Genomic DNA, 18,021 nt, shown 5'->3' with positions numbered 1-18,021 from the left:
GTGATGTGTCCACGTTGCGCTTTGGGGCGTTTCCTGTCGCGGGCGCTAGGCCTACCCACACAAGTGAGGTATCATTTTTATCGGGAGACGTGGGGGAACGCTGGGTGGAAGGAAATTTGTGGCTCCTCTCGGATTCCAGAACTTTCTGCCACAGAAATGTGAGGAACATGTGTTTTTTTAGCCAATTTTTGAGCTTTGCAAAGGATTCTGGGTAACAGAACCTGGTCCGAGCCCCGCCAGTCACCCCTCCTTGGATTCCCCTAGGTCTCTAGTTTTCAGAAATGTACAGGTTTGGTAGGTTTCCCTAGGTGCCGGCTGAGCTAGAGGCCAAAATCTACAGGTAGTCACTTCGCAAAAAACACCTCTGTTTTCTTCCAAAATTTTGGTGGTGTCCACGTTGCGCTTTGGGGCGTTTCCTGTCGCGGGCGCTAGGCCTACCCACGCAAGTGAGGTATCATTTTTATCGGGAGACTTGGGGGAACGCTGGGTGGAAGGAAATTTGTGGCTCCTCCCAGATTCCAGAACTTTCTGCCACAGAAATGTGAGGAACATGTGTTTTTTTAGCCAATTTTTGAGCTTTGCAAAGGATTCTGGGTAACAGAACCTGGTCCGAGCCCCGCCAGTCACCCCTCCTTGGATTCCCCTAGGTCTCTAGTTTTCAGAAATGCACAGGTTTGGTAGGTTTCCCTAGGTGGCGGCTGAGCTAGAGGCCAAAATCTACAGGTAGGCACTTTGCTAAAAACAGGTCTGTTTTCTGTGATGTGTCCACGTTGCGCTTTGGGGCGTTTCCTGTCGCGGGCGCTAGGCCTACCCACACAAGTGAGGTATCATTTTTATCGGGAGACGTGGGGGAACGCTGGGTGGAAGGACATTTGTGGCTCCTCTCAGATTCCAGCACTTTCTGCCACAGAAATGTGAGGAACATGTGTTTTTTTAGCCAATTTTGAGCTTTGCAAAGGATTCTGGGTAACAGAACCTGGTCCGAGCCCCGCCAGTCACCCCTCCTTGGATTCCCCTAGGTCTCTAGTTTTCAGAAATGCACAGGTTTGGTAGGTTTCCCTAGGTGGCGGCTGAGCTAGAGGCCAAAATCTACAGGTAGGCACTTTGCTAAAAACAGGTCTGTTTTCTGTGATGTGTCCACGTTGCGCTTTGGGGCGTTTCCTGTCGCGGGCGCTAGGCCTACCCACACAAGTGAGGTATCATTTTTATCGGGAGACGTGGGGGAACGCTGGGTGGAAGGAAATTTGTGGCTCCTCTCGGATTCCAGAACTTTCTGCCACAGAAATGTGAGGAACATGTGTTTTTTTAGCCAATTTTTGAGCTTTGCAAAGGATTCTGGGTAACAGAACCTGGTCCGAACCCCGCCAGTCACCCCTCCTTGGATTCCCCTAGGTCTCTAGTTTTCAGAAATGTACAGGTTTGGTAGGTTTCCCTAGGTGCCGGCTGAGCTAGAGGCCAAAATCTACAGGTAGTCACTTCGCAAAAAACACCTCTGTTTTCTTCCAAAATTATGGTGGTGTCCACGTTGCGCTTTGGGGCGTTTCCTGTCGCGGGCGCTAGGCCTACCCACGCAAGTGAGGTATCATTTTTATCGGGAGACTTGGGGGAACGCTGGGTGGAAGGAAATTTGTGGCTCCTCCCAGATTCCAGAACTTTCTGCCACAGAAATGTGAGGAACATGTGTTTTTTTAGCCAATTTTTGAGCTTTGCAAAGGATTCTGGGTAACAGAACCTGGTCCGAGCCCCGCCAGTCACCCCTCCTTGGATTCCCCTAGGTCTCTAGTTTTCAGAAATGTACAGGTTTGGTAGGTTTCCCTAGGTGCCGGCTGAGCTAGAGGCCAAAATCTACAGGTAGTCACTTCGCAAAAAACACCTCTGTTTTCTTCCAAAATTTTGGTGGTGTCCACGTTGCGCTTTGGGGCGTTTCCTGTCGCGGGCGCTAGGCCTACCCACACAAGTGAGGTATCATTTTTATCGGGAGACGTGGGGGAACGCTGGGTGGAAGGAAATTTGTGGCTCCTCTCAGATTCCAGAACTTTCTGCCACAGAAATGTGAGGAACATGTGTTTTTTTAGCCAATTTTTGAGCTTTGCAAAGGATTCTGGGTAACAGAACCTGGTCCGAGCCACACAAATCACCCCATCTTGGATTCCCCTAGGTCTCTAGTTTTCAGAAATGCACAGGTTTGGTAGGTTTCCCTAGGTGGCGGCTGAGCTAGAGGCCAAAATCTACAGGTAGGCACTTTGCTAAAAACAGGTCTGTTTTCTGTGATGTGTCCACGTTGCGCTTTGGGGCGTTTCCTGTTGCGGGCGCTAGGCCTACCCACACAAGTGAGGTATCATTTTTATCGGGAGACGTGGGGGAACGCTGGGAGGAAGGACATTTGTGGCTCCTCTCAGATTCCAGCACTTTCTGCCACAGAAATGTGAGGAACATGTGTTTTTTTAGCCAATTTTTGAGCTTTGCAAAGGATTCTGGGTAACAGAACCTGGTCCGAGCCACACAAATCACCCCATCTTGGATTCCCCTAGGTCTCTAGTTTTCAGAAATGCACAGGTTTGGTAGGTTTCCCTAGGTGGCGGCTGAGCTAGAGGCCAAAATCTACAGGTAGGCACTTTGCTAAAAACAGGTCTGTTTTCTGTGAATTGTCCACATTGCGCTTTGGGGTGTTTCCTGTCGCGGGCGCTAGGCCTACCCACACAAGTGAGGTATCATTTTTATCGGGAGACGTGGGGGAACGCTGGGTGGAAGGAAATTTGTGGCTCCTCTCAGATTCCAGAACTTTCTGCCACAGAAATGTGAGGAACATGTGTTTTTTTAGCCAAATTTTGAGGTGTGCAAAGGATTCTGGGTAACAGAACCTGGTCCGAGCCACACAAATCACCCCATCTTGGATTCCCCTAGGTCTCTAGTTTTCAGAAATGCACAGGTTTGGTAGGTTTCCCTAGGTGGCGGCTGAGCTAGAGGCCAAAATCTACAGGTAGGCACTTTGCTAAAAACAGGTCTGTTTTCTGTGATGTGTCCACGTTGCGCTTTGGGGCGTTTCCTGTCGCGGGCGCTAGGCCTACCCACACAAGTGAGGTATCATTTTTATCGGGAGACTTGGGGGAACATAGAATAGCAAAACAAGTGTTATTGCCCCTTGTCTTTCTCTACATTTTTCCCTTCCAAATGTAAGACAGTGTGTAAAAAAGACGTCTATTTGAGAAATGCCCTGTAATTCACATGCTAGTATGGGCACCCCGGAATTCAGAGATGTGCAAATAACCACTGCTTCTCAACACCTTATCTTGTGCCCATTTTGGAAATACAAAGGTTTTCTTGATAGCTATTTTTTACTCTTTATATTTCAGCAAATGAATTGCTGTATACCCGGCATAGAATGAAAACCCACTGCAGGGTGCAGGTCATTTATTGGCTCTGGGTACCTAGAGTTCTTGATGAACCTACAAGCCCTATATATCCCCGCAACCAGAAGAGTCCAGCAGACGTAACGGTATATTGCTTTCGAAAATCTGACATTGCAGGAAAAAGTTACAGAGTAAAACTTAGAGAAAAATTGATGTTTTTTTCACCTCAATTTCAATATTTTTCTTTTTCAGTTGCTATTTTCTGTAGGAAACCCTTGTAGGATCTACACAAATTACCCCTTGCTAAATTCAGAATTTTGTCTACTTTTCAGAAATGTTGCGGTTTATGGGATCCAGCGTTGGTTTCATGCCCATTTCTGTCACTGACTGGAAGGAGGCTGAAAGCACAAAAAATCGTAAAAATGGGGTATGTCCCAGTAAAATGCCAAAATTGGGTTGAAAAATTGGGTTTTCTGATTCAAGTCTGCCTGTTCCTGAAAGCTGGGAAGCTGGTGATTTTATCACCGCAAACCCTTTGTTGATGCCCTTTTCAGGGAAAAAACCACAAGCCTTCTTCTGCAGCCCATTTTTCCAAAATTTTTTTAAAAAATGAAATTTTCACTGTTTTTTGGCTAATTTCTTGGCCTCCTTCTGGGGAACCCACAAAGTCTGGGTACCTCTAGAATCCCTAGGATGTTGGAAAAAAAGGACGCAAATTTGGCATGGGTAGCTTATGTGAACAAAAAGTTATGAGGGCCTAAGCGCGAACTGCTCCAAATAGCCAAAAAAAGGCTCGGCACAGGAGGGGGAAAAGGCCTGGCAGCGAAGGGGTTAAAGTATCCCGATTCTCTCCCTCTTTCATTCGCTTTTCTCTCACAGAAGAACACATGCATAAAAGCAGGCACACACACAGACGTAAGCAGACCCTCGTTCAAAAGACTCAGGAGGAATTAAAGCCATTTTAAACTTCTTTCCTCCCATGGCTTTCTTAGATGTCGCTGTTAGCGGGGATCCCTCCATTCCTGTGTTTGCAGAAATGCATACAGTAGTGTGAATGTGATTGACAGCACAGGGCCTGAATGGGCACTGTTCTGTCAAACACAGCGTGATGGTGAATATCCGGACATTAGGCAGATAATTCCTGCTGAATAGCTCAGCGGGGTCAGCTCAGGGCTAAAGCAGCACCTTAGCTGTCAGAGACAGGTTCAACTCTAACAGCCTAGTGCTCAGCAGCACTAGCAGCTAATGAGACTACCTTTCATGAGTACCGGTACTCTACTTGGCAGCAGAGAAGTGCCGGTACTCAGAGTGAGAAAAATAAGAAGTGCCGGAACTTAGTACCTGTGAGTACCGGCCCATTTAAAGCACTGGGTGCACTCCATAACTCACATCTCACAATGCAGTTGCAGAAGATATGAACAATGTTACAGGTGAGGCTGCTTATCACAGTAGCATAAAGACAATCAATGTGACAACAATGAATAGACTGTTATTTACTCTTTTGTGTAGGTGTTCTATTGGTGTGCTTTTAGGCGTTGTTACATGTTGGTTTTATTTTGTAAGGTCTCAAGCACTACATTTGGTGTCTGAGTTACAGACTGCATGGAACTTGTGTAAGTTACACCCATCATTTGCAAATTTCAGTAGTTTTCAGTTGTAATTTATAAGCATAAATGTACTTTAGCTACGTTTTTTCAAGTTAATTTCATGTTTGTTTTAAACATGTGTTAAAGGGCCATATGTAGCAAAGGTTTTTACCCATTATGTGTCTATGGGAAAAAGTGTTCGTACATGTGGCCCAAAGTGTTCTAATCCAAGCTAGCCATAGCTTGACTTTAACTGTGGATTTTTCAGATCAGATTTTTCAGATTTCCAGGATTCTGTGATCATATACCACATCGAACAGTGGCGTGCAGGGCCCTACACCGAGCCCACTATGGGCATCCAATTCCTGCTGTCCAGTTTTAATTTTTTTTTTCTTTTAAGGGGTTTGCAATCAGGATTTGGGAATTTTGAAGACTGATGGACACTTTCTTGAACTTCAGATATGTTTGAGGAGCAAGTTCCAGTCTGCAAACCACGGTGAGGCCCAGTCGCATACCCAGCCTTCGACCCGTTGGAGTCCAAAAACCCAGTGCAAAGTCAACTTTTTTTATATATAATTTTTTATCCCAGAGTTGTCCCCTTTACCCCACCTGAGCAAGGTGGTCGGGAGATGATCACCCTGCCCTCTTATGACTGCTTCATTTTTATTTTTTTAGGGTGCTCGGACGGAGACCATGCGTCCTATAGTGGGTGTCGCAATATCCTTCTTCAATATGTTACCAGGTAATTAGAGAGCTTCATGTCTGCAGACATGACTTGGAGTCTGCTGACCCTCAATGGACCACAGGACAAAAAGAGTTATCTGTAGATGGGGGTATTTTGTGTAGGTCAGACAAATTGTTGGTTCCACATAAGCATCGTGAAAGATTGATATGACTTTTGTATAAAGATTACTGTTGTGGTGGCCTGGTATGGATAGTCAGTGAAAAGGATTATGAGAGGGTGCATTCCATGTACCATGAGCAATACGTTTTAAGGGAGTAAGGTGGAAATCAATATTTGTGGCTCATTTGTAGGGGAGGATTTGACACATTAGAACAGAAGTATACAATATTACTGACTAAGGTCTTGATTTAGATCCTGGTGGAGGGAAATACTCCATCACAAATGTGAGGGATATCCTGTCTGCCGTATTATGATCCTATTATATCCTACGGGGATTGTAATATGTCGGACGGGATAGCCATCGCTTTGTGACAGAGCTGATGGTAAGTATTGTTAGGAGAGTTGGGTGATCATCTAAATATAGTATTTACCCTGTGTAGTAGGTCGGAGTAAAAGTTACTTAGTTGTTTATTTATTTATGTATTATATTGATATTTTAGTTTGATAAACAGATGATGCATTCTCCTCTTCTGCGTTTGAAATTTGAGTAAATGTGGCTACACCAGTGATTAATTTAAAGCACCTATATGGGGCAGCAGGCATAAATGCCCCTCGTGAAAACACAGCAATGGACATGAAGGGTTTGATAATATACATCTGTTGACACCTGAAAAAGACAGTATCCACCACATGATGTTTTATGGACAGTACTTCTGTTAGGATAATATTTTTCTTATACACGTCGCTGTAGTTACCGTCAGCACAGTGCCGGACACAGTGAAAGCTCACAGGCAAAGGCCTCCAAGAGCTATGCCAGCTCTCAGCAACAGAACCGGCTCCATGGGCAGCTCCACTGGAAAGTCCAGAGGTGGAAGCCGGAGGGCCAGGATTGTTCCTGAGCCGGCCTCCACCCACAACCACTCCCAGCGTGACAAAGGCTCAAATATTCAAAAATAAAGTCAACCAGACACATCCTTGGCCAAATGTACTCTGAATGTAGAAAGTTATTTACGATAACACACATTGAAAATAGCCACAAAGAAACTGTGGAGAGAGTTTAGGGGAAATGCACTGTCACAAGCCTTATGCCAGGAAGGCCAAGCACTCATCCAAGGAGCCTAAGCAGCACTGATTAATCCACTCCTTGCCCCCTGTGCCGGAAGAACGCCTGCAAGTCGGGGATTCATCACTGTTCACAACATCCTACAAAGACGGATCATTATTCTCGAGCCCCCGCGGCTTTCAGCGCCCCTTGGTTGTGATGTAAAACGCGCTTATACAGCCAGCCCTTTTTATTCCTGAACAGAGCGCATACACGAACTTGCCACTAGATGGCACCAGATGACCGAGCAGCTGAGTTTTCTCTTTTGTTTGGAAGATTTGGTTTTTTTTTTTTGTTTTGTTTTTTTAACTTCAAAAGCAGGTGTTTGCTTTATGTGGATCCCGTCTGAAATGTTTGATCTGAGCCCTGCAAAAACTGCAACGCCTGCAACTAGGTCTGGTACAGTGCCGGCTTCTGCCACGTGCACCAAAGTACACGCGCACCTGCCTCCTCTTACTTCTAGGACCCACAGAACTGCAGTAAATGTGCTCTGTGAGCATTACAGGCTCGGTGACGTACGGCTGAAGCAATGACCCAGCAGAGGATCACAGGCCCTCTCTGCGGCCCCCGCACGAACCTGCGTCACTGTGTGCAGACAGCTCTGATGACGCACGCCGCAGAGATGTCTATTGCTTGTCGGAAGCTGAACTTTCTTTTACCCAGTTACTAGCCTACATTTCCCAAAGCCAGTAGTCCTGCCGCCAGAGCTATAAAGAAAACTATATTCAATATTAAAGGCCGCAATTTAAGGGAGGAATTCGAGGAGCACAGCATACTTACCAATTTATAATCTTACCACGCCCTACCCACTCCACCGGTTTAAAAAACTGAACTGACAGTCCCTTGCACTTTCTGACGTGCAGAGACCGCCCTGGTCCCTCGCCATCGAGAAGGGGTGCCACCCTAGCAGGACTAGCAGGAAAATTGTGCCCCAGGCCCCTTCGAGCTCTAATGCGCGCGCCTGCTCGCCCACTCGGTGGTGAGAGGGAATTTGGTCACATCTCCCTGCTCTGCGGCACATCCATTGGGCACTGCTGGGAAGCGGGGGCTGATTTATAGATCCCAGACAGCACTCGGGGCAAATCCACCCCCCTACTGTTTTCTGAACTCTGAACTCTAGCTCACAGGTGGTCGCAGATCGTCTGAATCTGGAAATTCCGGGCAAACAAACATTAAAAGAATTTTCTCTTGCCTAGCCCCAAAATTACGGACCTAGGCCCCCGACAACGCAAGGCTACATCATATCCTCCCTGCTTGCAAGAAAACAACAACAAACTCATCCCTTCAGACTTCACCTCCTCGGCTGCCTCGAGTGTTGACCTCACCCTGCTCCCTGTTCTGTCATTGCCGCAGGGTTAATCATTGCCTGCAGCTCTGTGAGGGTTTGTACATGTAAGCTGGCTGGGTAGTGCTCTGTGAATACATTAAAAAACGGATACATTTTGACATCCCAGTGAAAACTTGGAAATCTCATGTCTGCCAGTGGGAAGCATTGCTGTGGGGCGCCGGACTGAGATCAGCCACACTTAACAGTTATTGCCGACCTCGTGGACAGTGCCTTGCCCTGTCCTTTGTTCTGTCCACAGTTTGCAGTTCTGCTTTCGTGACTTTGAACTTTGTGTCACAGCTTTCGCCCTGAGAGCGAGTACAGTCTCAGCAGGTCTGCTGTCGGGTTTGGACGGTTCCACACTGATGCACCAACCTCACATCAAGCTGTGGCCTACCTTGCTGCAGTCACTAGATGAAGTTCGTGGTGTGCTGCGGCCTTCATTGTAATGTATCATGTTGCTTATCTGAAACTGGACATTTGGTGCATTTTGTTCCACATCGATCAATTCAGCAGAAGCCTACTCAAAGGTCAAAAAGATTATGCATGCTTCAGATTAACCCGCTGCTCCCGAATTTCCTTAATTTTAAAGGTGTGGTAAACAAGACCACTGCCTTGTTGGGGAGTATGGGCCTCTGGTACAGCAGAGGGAGTGCCAGGCCCACAGCGGACCAGGAAAGGCAGATCCTGGCCGATTTACATTGTGCTACCGAATATCGACACCAACAATATCGTGGCATACGAACATCAAGGACAACATATCAAGGGACAACATATGAAAAGGTGTGGGCAGTTACGGAAGAATACATTTACTCTTCCCGGCTCCACATTTACATACCTTGAAAATATTTGCACATCGTGGTACTTATATATGTGGAGTTAGGTATCGAAAATCAAGATATTTTCGATATTCTGTCCTTGAAATTCTGTCTCATCGATATTTTTAATTCGATATTCAGGGAGGACACCCCTGCTTCGCTCCTTCCATTCTCTGTAGCCTCACAAAGACTCCAGAGTAAAAGACATGCCTATAATTAAAGCTGGTTAGCCTATCTCGTGCACTTAGAATGCAAGGGAGCTGGAAGGGGTCACGTGTCCCGAGGGATTGGTGTGCTCCGGGCCTTTCATGGCCCTCCTGGTCCTCAGTTGGTGTTCGTAGGCTTCAGCAATAGAGTACTGCACCAATAAGCCAATAACAAGTTTGTTAAACAGGCATTACAAACTTTTAAAACTCTAGGGATTCTGGGCTTTGAAGCCAGCTCTTTACATATTCCCATAACATCAAGAACAACTGAATGGAATTGCCTACCCCTGTACCCCCCCCCCTCCTCAAACAAGAAATACAACACACAGTATGATTTACATTTGACAGCTATCCTTGTTCTTTTGCAGAAGTTTTGTTTATTGGTTTGCTCTTCTTGTATACTGTACAAGGTACAAGGGTCAAGAGCTTTCTCTTTTGTAGACTGTCAGTCCAAAGTTCACCCAAACTTTAAATACCCCATGCCCTCATTGTAATCTGTAGCGACTAGGTGAGTAACTCTCTCCAACACAGGGAAGACAGATCCCCGAACTTTACTGTTCCTAACACTCTTGGATGCACATGTACACAATTCCTAGCATCAACCATATGGCCCCCAAGACAGATTATGAGTCAAGCATGGTGGAATCAGATTATACATGTCCCGGTGTTCCTAAATCTACACCCAGGATAACAGGGTGCTGGAACACAGACTCAATTTCACCGGTGCAAAAACACAACGGAGGAGAATGCAATGGGCCCCCAGCACTCCTGCAGCCTGTCTGCCCCTTTGAAGCCCCCCACTCCACTGCCCCAACGGAACAACCTGCTGCGCCCCGACTCACATTTACCACCTTCTCAAAACAAGCTCTACATTTGAGCAGAATAGTCAGTGTTTAATAGAGCTAGTGGCTTCCAGTGCTCAACATCGGTAATTAATTGTGAACAACAGCACTTATGACAGTCTACCACGTGGTGGTGCTGTTTGTCTACTTTTGAGACGAGCACAACCACAATTGTTTATTAATTCAATATACATTAAAGATGACTAAAACCTGTCACCTAAGACATCCTTGCAGCTTCGGGGTTTGGAGGAAACTGAACTGTCACAAGAGTGTGATGGTTAGTGGTTGCGTTGTTGCTGTTATTGGCAGCGCTGAGAGGGGGAATGGGTGGTTCAAGTGGCAGCGGCCTCCTGCCGAGGGACCTGGCATTTTTCTTTTTGACAAATTAAGCACTGAGAATAGTACCTGTAATATGATCAAACCACGGTTTCCCCACCCAATTATGGTCTAGCATGGCTATTCCCCATTCCGTGCACTACATCTTGCGATGACTATAAAATCACGGGAAAGCAACGGCTAGATTCTTTAATTACACACTGGTATCTTCTCATGGAGTTTACAGCCATCTAATAATTGGACCTTTAATCCTGCCTGGGAATAAAACACCAGGGAGAGCAGCCCCCGAGGTGCTTCCTGGCACTGGGCAGGTCGCAAAAGAGCACCATCCACCGCGTTCAACAGAGAAAAGACATTAGAGGATTCACTGTTTACCACTAATGCATTTTAAAAAATACATACAAATTTGATACAATAAATTTGTTAACTTATTAAATGGGGGAGAACCCTTTTCAGGTGTACATTCCAAGAAGTCAAGATAAATTCTACAATAATTGTATTGTTTGTTCCTTATTTAGGTAAACCAGTATTTCAAGGAGCACCGGGTGAGATAGCTCAGTGAGCTAACTGCTCACGTGTCTATGCGCAACCTTCAAGTCATAGGTGTCAGCCACTGAGTCAATAAACCTTTCATCCTTCAGATGTCAATGTACTGAAATTAAATGGAATATTCAGAACCAGTGCTATGTGTAGGGCTTTGAGGCATCAACTGAATGACAGTAAGCACTATGCATTAGATCCGTTTGTACGGTCTCCAGCTTCACCCCTGCATACTCTAGGTTATCATCATCAACCCTGGTTCTTCTCCAGACCCTTTCAAATGCGACTATATTGTTGCTTTCATCTTCCTGTGTCAAGGCGGCCGAGTTCTTAATAATAAAAAAAAAACAAGCATTGGCAAAGCCAAAATGTCTGTCGTTAAAGCTAACCTTTTAGCATTGCCAGTGATTGTTTCTTTTTTTATAGTTTGCAAAATTTTAGCTGCTGTGCCCTTATCAATCTAAAAAAAGGACATTAGCTAAAATAAAAAATATTTTGGGGTTTCAAAAGCACGGCTTTGTCATATAGTTTGTACAGAATGTCGCCCCTCAGTGCAGTGAACCATTGGCAGCAGGGAGCTCACCCACTGCCCCATGCTAAATGGTATAAGCGGTGGAAGGAAAATGTGAATGACATAATAGCAGACTACTGGATGAAGAATCTCACTGAAAGCCTCTCCAAGTAAGTATATCATACATATCGTTTTAGTAAAATAAAAAAGGTCTTGGCTAACGCCAGTCCTTAACATGGGAAAAAGCGCCAATTTGCAACTTGGAGTATGAAGGAAACCTTCTCCATAATCGAACATACTGAACACCTCCCTAGTGACATTCCTCAGGAATGTCCACCTGAGATCCCGTTAGCTACTGAAGGCATGATTCACAAAGGTGTTTTGCGGTTATAAATTATGGTTATGATTGGAAAAATTTGGATTTACAGATGGAAACCCCAAATCCTGATTCACGGAATGCAGGATTCAGGAATTTGTTTAGCCCTAAAGCCAACTAATGACCACAACAACATTTGTAAATATGGTGGCTTTTGTGTAATGATTATGGCAAATGCTGTATGCATAGTTTTAGTACTGGAAATTAGGCTTCTATAGGGGTGGGGGCCAAGTCATCTACTGATAATTTGTTAAACAGTTGCAGCTTTCTGTAAACGGCTTTTATACTCTTTAAAACGTTAACAATGATCAGAGAAGTGTGCAAATTACTTGTGAAAGTGCACTGAATACCTCTGCATGGCGTATAGGGAATAGGTAAGGTGTATTTTGCACCTTAACACTAACTGAAACCGACAAATTTTCTGGAGCCTCAAAATTCACCAGACTAAGATAAAGAATTGAGATGGAAGGTTGCCCTTTTCATAGACTTCCATGCCCAAGGAAATTACTTTTTGTGAATCCCGAAGGACAAATAACTTTACGAAAATCTTAGGCAGAAGCCTAGATTCCCAAAGTTAGTCATCTTATGCGACTATAACACCTTTAAAAGAGGAACCATCATGGCCTTATTAATATATTGAAAAAATCCTTTATAGACCTTCATCGCCAGGTTAATATCGACCATAGAGTTTTCCACGTAGTTGTTGGAGAGAGAAGTTGAGGACTTTTCCTGGGTTTAGAGAAAACCGGGCAACAATTACAACAATGGTTATGTTTACCACTAGCTCCTATGGTCACAATATCCCTGGACTCTAATGTAATGACAGAGCTCTCTCCTGTAGCATAGACTCTCCATGGGTAGCGAGGTTGAGCAACCAAGGCTTACTATAGGAGGCGGTGTAGGGCTAGACATACAGCATACAATTTAATAAGTAGTAACAGTTAATAAAGTCAATGTCCAGTTCCCCTCTTTACCTTAGAAAGAACGACCTTTAACTGAATATAAAAATATGTTATACCTACAATTAGGCCAAATAGTGAAAGACAAGAAGTGAATAGCACCTTCTATGACAGAGGTTCAACACCAAAGAGATTTAAAGTTCCCAAGGGCTGAGGTCTAGAAATCACAGTAACACTGAACCCTATCACCCAAGTTAGATCATAAGAGAGACTTCAGGAACCTCAAGTCTGCTCAGAAGCATTCAGAAACTGAAATACAGTAGCCTGTTTTGCAGGAACTAAAGGTCTATTTTAAAGGATACCATAAAGGTTTTGGGGTTTCGATAATTTTGATTTTATTTTTGATAAGGGTTTTGCCTGGAACGTGGCTTTGCACTTACTAAGAAGTCAATACAGTCAGATGCAATTAATTCCCAAGAAAGGTTTAAATAAATGTGCCCAGCCAAAGAACAAGGTGCCCACTTCACACACAAGTAAGACAGTGGGCCCGATTACGACCCTGGCGGAGGGGATTACTCTGTCCCAAATGTGACGGCTATCCCGCCCGCTGTATTACAGGTTCCATTATATCCTTTGGAACTTGTAATATAGCGTACGGGATATCCGTCACATTTGGGACAGAGCAATCCGCTTTGCCAAGGTCGTAATCTGGCCCAATGTCCTTGGGGTGTCCAATTGATGTCTGGTAGGGGTGACGTGGTTTCCAGTAGAGGGATGCACAGTTCACTGACCTTCAAAGTCCAATAGCCAACAGGCTCTGGGTTGGGGTCAGTGACTTGTCAAGTTGCCTTTACCCTATGTTTTTCACTTATATGGTCAACTCATGCAATCTGACTGCCCACCCTGAAAGAGGTTTGGGTGGCAGTGGGGAATGGCAAGAGACAAGAGGCCTTTTATCAAGGAATGCAGATCCAGGCCGGTAATTGGGTAAGCATCTGCTTCACGTCTGCAGGTGGTCTGCAGCTACTTCAGCGTTGCCCCTGGACGACCTTCCGCATCCACTGAGACAAATGGCTTTAGGGAGCTGGGGCAGAATATTCTACATAAGTAGGCTCAGCGCAGCCAGCTACCATCCTCAGTAACCAACTCGCACGTGGAGTACAGTTGACTATACTATTTGCTTGTCCAGACACACGTAAAAAAACACACACATACATGTAAGTGAAGTCCTGTCATGATGGAGGCAAAGAACCCGTGATAGTGAACTGCGCTGACTTTTCCTGGAGCGAGCCAGTAAGAGTTTCCCCAGCTTCTCCTGAAGGGAGCCTGCAGGTCTTTGATCTCAGAAGTACAGATAAAGAAGGCCTTTACACTGATGATTATGTGGCCACCATCCCTGGTGCACACAGAGGCCCTTATTACAGCCTTGACGGAGGGGTTTCCTCCATCACAAATGTGAAGGTTATCCCCATCCGCCGTATTATGGTCCCATTATATTCAATGGCGATTGTAATACGGTGGACGCAAAATCCGTCACATTTGTGATGGAGGAAACTCCTGCATCAAGGTCATAATAAGGCCCATAGTCTGGATTGAGCGAATGTGGTGATCCCTAAAAGGAGAGTGCACCTGGGTTGCCCCTTGAAGCCACAGCCCAGCTCTGGCATCTTAGCGCATATATGGAAGGGGCTGCATGGTGTTTGAGCTCACCGAAAGAAAAATGCACAGGGCTGTCATAAAAACATAGAAGCGTAGTATGCCACAGATTCACAAAGACATGCAGAGGACTTTTATCCTAACAGGTACCTAATGCCATCCTCAAGTTCCTCATGATGGTCACTGAAGTTTAGAGTTTAGATGAAGAAAAATGTATTGTTTCCACGGTGCACCCAGGAATGTTTTTCTTTTTCCCAGGCTGCCAGACCCTCTACTGTAGTAAAGTGTATGGAAAAGTTTTTTCACCTTTCACCATAGTTACTAAGTACTACTTACTGTATGTACAAGATTGTCACGCTCCCAACTAAATCTGGGCTATTGCCAACTGAGACTCAGAGGGATAATGTGTTTTATGCTGGAAGGGGTGAAGCAGACGTTACCACATTGGACTCCTGGTATCACAGCTTAAAACGTAGATTTCACACCACAACTACTCCCTGCAAATTTGAATACCAATCAGTTTTCAACAATGGGAGGAGGTATGCAGGGATGCATTTGACGCCACGTGGTTTCATTTAAAGACACCTTCCTTAAAAAATGTATTTCACCCCAGGTGTAAAGTAGCAAGTGGAATATTCCTGTGTCTCTTGGATACTTGCCCTTATGGCAAAGTCTAGTAATCGCAGAGCGCTACATAGACTCTTGCCTCTTTCTACTGGCAAATCAATATCAGTTTCACGCATTGTGCAACATTTTATGATGCAACCAAATACATATGCATGGATAATGAGACAGGTGCAAAATTGCAACACAAGGCACCTTGAGGTGAACCTCTTTGGCCTTGCCACCGCTGACCCACTACATATACGTGATTTGCGCTGCTGCAAAGCCCTGAAGGCCCTACTGGGCGCAGTGGCAACACTATTTAAATCCTCCAGAAAGATTTTATTAGCCGAGGCACAGATGAGCAAAATGAAATCTGGTGGAATTTTTTTTAGACACAGCAGAGATATTGCTCACCTGGCATTTCGGGCATCGCCCATCCTTCCACAGTCTTGTTGGGAACTTGAATGACCTTGTCGGCAGCCCAGTCTCCCGCCTGTTTGGAAGAAAGGACAGAAGATCAGGTGAGTGAAGCAGCAGACAGATGAAGATGCAAGCTCTAAACAAACTACAAGATGGCATGAGTAAACTACGTAATTGCCAAACAAACACCAGTGTCCGGGTACTAACCGAAGAACATCATGTGCTTCAGTACATCAATCCCACTGTCACTGTGCTCCATCTGGTGGCACAAGAGGTGTAGAGGAGGAAAGTGGACAACAGGTGCGAAAAGAAGGGTGTGGCTGAGAAGGGATAGGGTCATGTGATCACCTCTTACCCAATCCAGTACAAGGATTTACGCAAACCACAGTTGCAGCAGAAGGTACCGCTAGTCAACTGGGCTACCTGTACCCATCAGAACTAATACCACGCAAACTAACAGTTTCCATCCATACACTGTGCGCAGCATTAGTGCAAATATTTGTTGCAATAATCCCAAATTTGCATTCATACAATCAGCTCTGGCATGGTGGCATATTCTGCTGCTTGTGCAGGCAATAGACCACCCCCTGTACCCTTCAGTGATAACACCAATGTTTTCATTGGCCTGTAACAGAATCAAGGGATCACATAAGTAATTGCTAAAACTATGCATGATGTTGGTTGTACTCTTAACTTTTTAATTTTGTTTAAAGCATACGTTTTAAATAGCATTAGCAGAAAATAACGTTTGGCCAATCAAGAGGCACACAATTAATCGACCAAAAGAAAATGGTCATTGTGGTTCAGAAAAATACAATATCACACGTGCACATCACTAAGAAGTGCTGAATATTTTTAAAATTGGACCACACACTTCACCCGGTCACAATCATTCACTTTAAAAGTAAAATTATATTTAAAAGGCAACATTTTAATGGGCATTATGGCACACACCACCCAAAAATATTGTCTCAAATGTACATATTATACGAGGTTTTTGAATTGTTGTTGCAGATGTAGCAGTAAAGCCATATTTGTCAGGAAAAGATCACCCATGTAAATTATTTTTCATAATTCACAGCAATTACATAAATTGTAAAGTTTTTCAGCCCAGTTGTGTGATAGTTACTTTGTTAATCATAATTATCCAGTTCTATAATGAAAGCGTCAGACACATTTCCCAGGTTAAACAAAGTCTTCTGGCAATCTGCATTCTCCCCATGAGATGTCCACAAACCCTCGAGGGAAGGATCCTAAACATAATATCATAAAGTGTAGTTCCCTCTGTGGGCCATCGAGCAATAATTATTTTAAATATTTCCCAGCACAAAAACCTGATTCTTGTGTCAGGTACATTTATTTTTGGAATGCATAATTGTAAGCATATGTTACCGGCACAACCACAGCTATGCATCACTTGCACTTCTGACTGTTTCAGAGTAATCACCCTTACAGGTGATGCTAATATGCAAATAAAACCTTTTTCCCAGGGATAAAACATATTTCTTCCTGACATCTGTTAATGAATATTGCTCAGACAAAGCTTCTTCAAACAGTTATATAGTTCAAGCAGTCACTGTTGTCTTTATGAGGACTGACTGCCACAGGTTGGCCAGAATGAATCCTGTATCCCTTGTGGCCCTTATCTGTATTCAAATCCCATCTTTCATTGTTCTTTCTATTTCTCCAGCTGACACGTTTCAGCCTCATAAGAGGTGGGCAATACATATTGAGCTCTTCCTCAGGGCCACTGGCCATTGTCTGCCAGAGTAAGTTTTTCCACAATTTGTATTTTGTTGCATCTTTGTTTTTCAGAGATAATTATGCATCCACTCATTTGGTTCTTAGGGCCAGGTACTCATACTTTCTAAAAAACATATGCGGGCCTCTTCACGATCTTTATTGGAATACGGCCAATAGCCAGTCCCGTTGCTCCCTCAAGCAGCATGTTTCACGTCTTCTCTCCTGTGGGCGCGCTCTGCCACTGGGTCTCAGGTGTCCTGTGCCATGTGCATTCGGCAACTCGACTTGTTTCACGTGGAGAGCACACGGAAGCGAGAGAAGCCATGAGAGAAGAGTGGTCAGAAGGAGCTCAAATGGAGTGGGGGCATAGCTCATACTGGCAGAAGAACAGCTGTCCATCAAGAATAGGAATTTCTCAGTCGCTAGTGTTCAACTGTGTGTTCCCTTTGTTAAGCAGGTGGAAGGTTTTCTACACCTGCATAACAGCAAATACTTAGGCCCTGATTCACAGGTAACTTACACTTTTGAGTAAGTTTACTACAAACTGCCCTTTTGTAGTAACTTACACTTTTGTAGTTGTTTAAATGTATAACTTATACTTTTGTAGTAAGTCCATCACTACAGATGGCCAACCTCTGGTAGTGCAATGCCGCCCCATCGGAAATAATGGAGGTATGGACCTTAAAGTAAAACCTCATGGGAAATAATGTTACATTAAAACAAATTATTTAAAATAGTTAAAACATAAATACATATAAATGAATGTTGAAAAATATTAAAGAATAGTATTTATTTATTATTCAATTATAAAATATTTATTAACCTATTTTTAACTTAAAACATAATTTAACATCCAACG

The 18,021-nt window shown here is 44.4% G+C and overlaps 1 protein-coding gene across 3 annotated transcripts in view; it reads right to left on the bottom strand.

Moving 5' to 3' along the window:
• The window catches only part of SELENBP1 (selenium binding protein 1), a 104,488-nt gene that overhangs the window by 38,478 nt on the left and 47,989 nt on the right, over positions 1-18,021 (bottom strand). For all 3 annotated transcript variants that reach the window (XM_069218343.1, XM_069218344.1, XM_069218345.1), the window contains exon 8: positions 15,414-15,492. In XM_069218343.1, the coding sequence (XP_069074444.1) occupies positions 15,414-15,492 (79 nt within the window). The remainder of the gene's footprint in view (positions 1-15,413; positions 15,493-18,021) is intronic.

The sequence above is a fragment of the Pleurodeles waltl genome, chromosome 12 (assembly GCF_031143425.1).
Source record: "Pleurodeles waltl isolate 20211129_DDA chromosome 12, aPleWal1.hap1.20221129, whole genome shotgun sequence".
In the NCBI taxonomy this organism is placed as follows: Eukaryota; Metazoa; Chordata; class Amphibia; order Caudata; family Salamandridae; genus Pleurodeles; species Pleurodeles waltl.
Note: the sequence above shows the minus strand (reverse complement) of the source record. Positions and strands in the feature narration are given on the sequence as shown.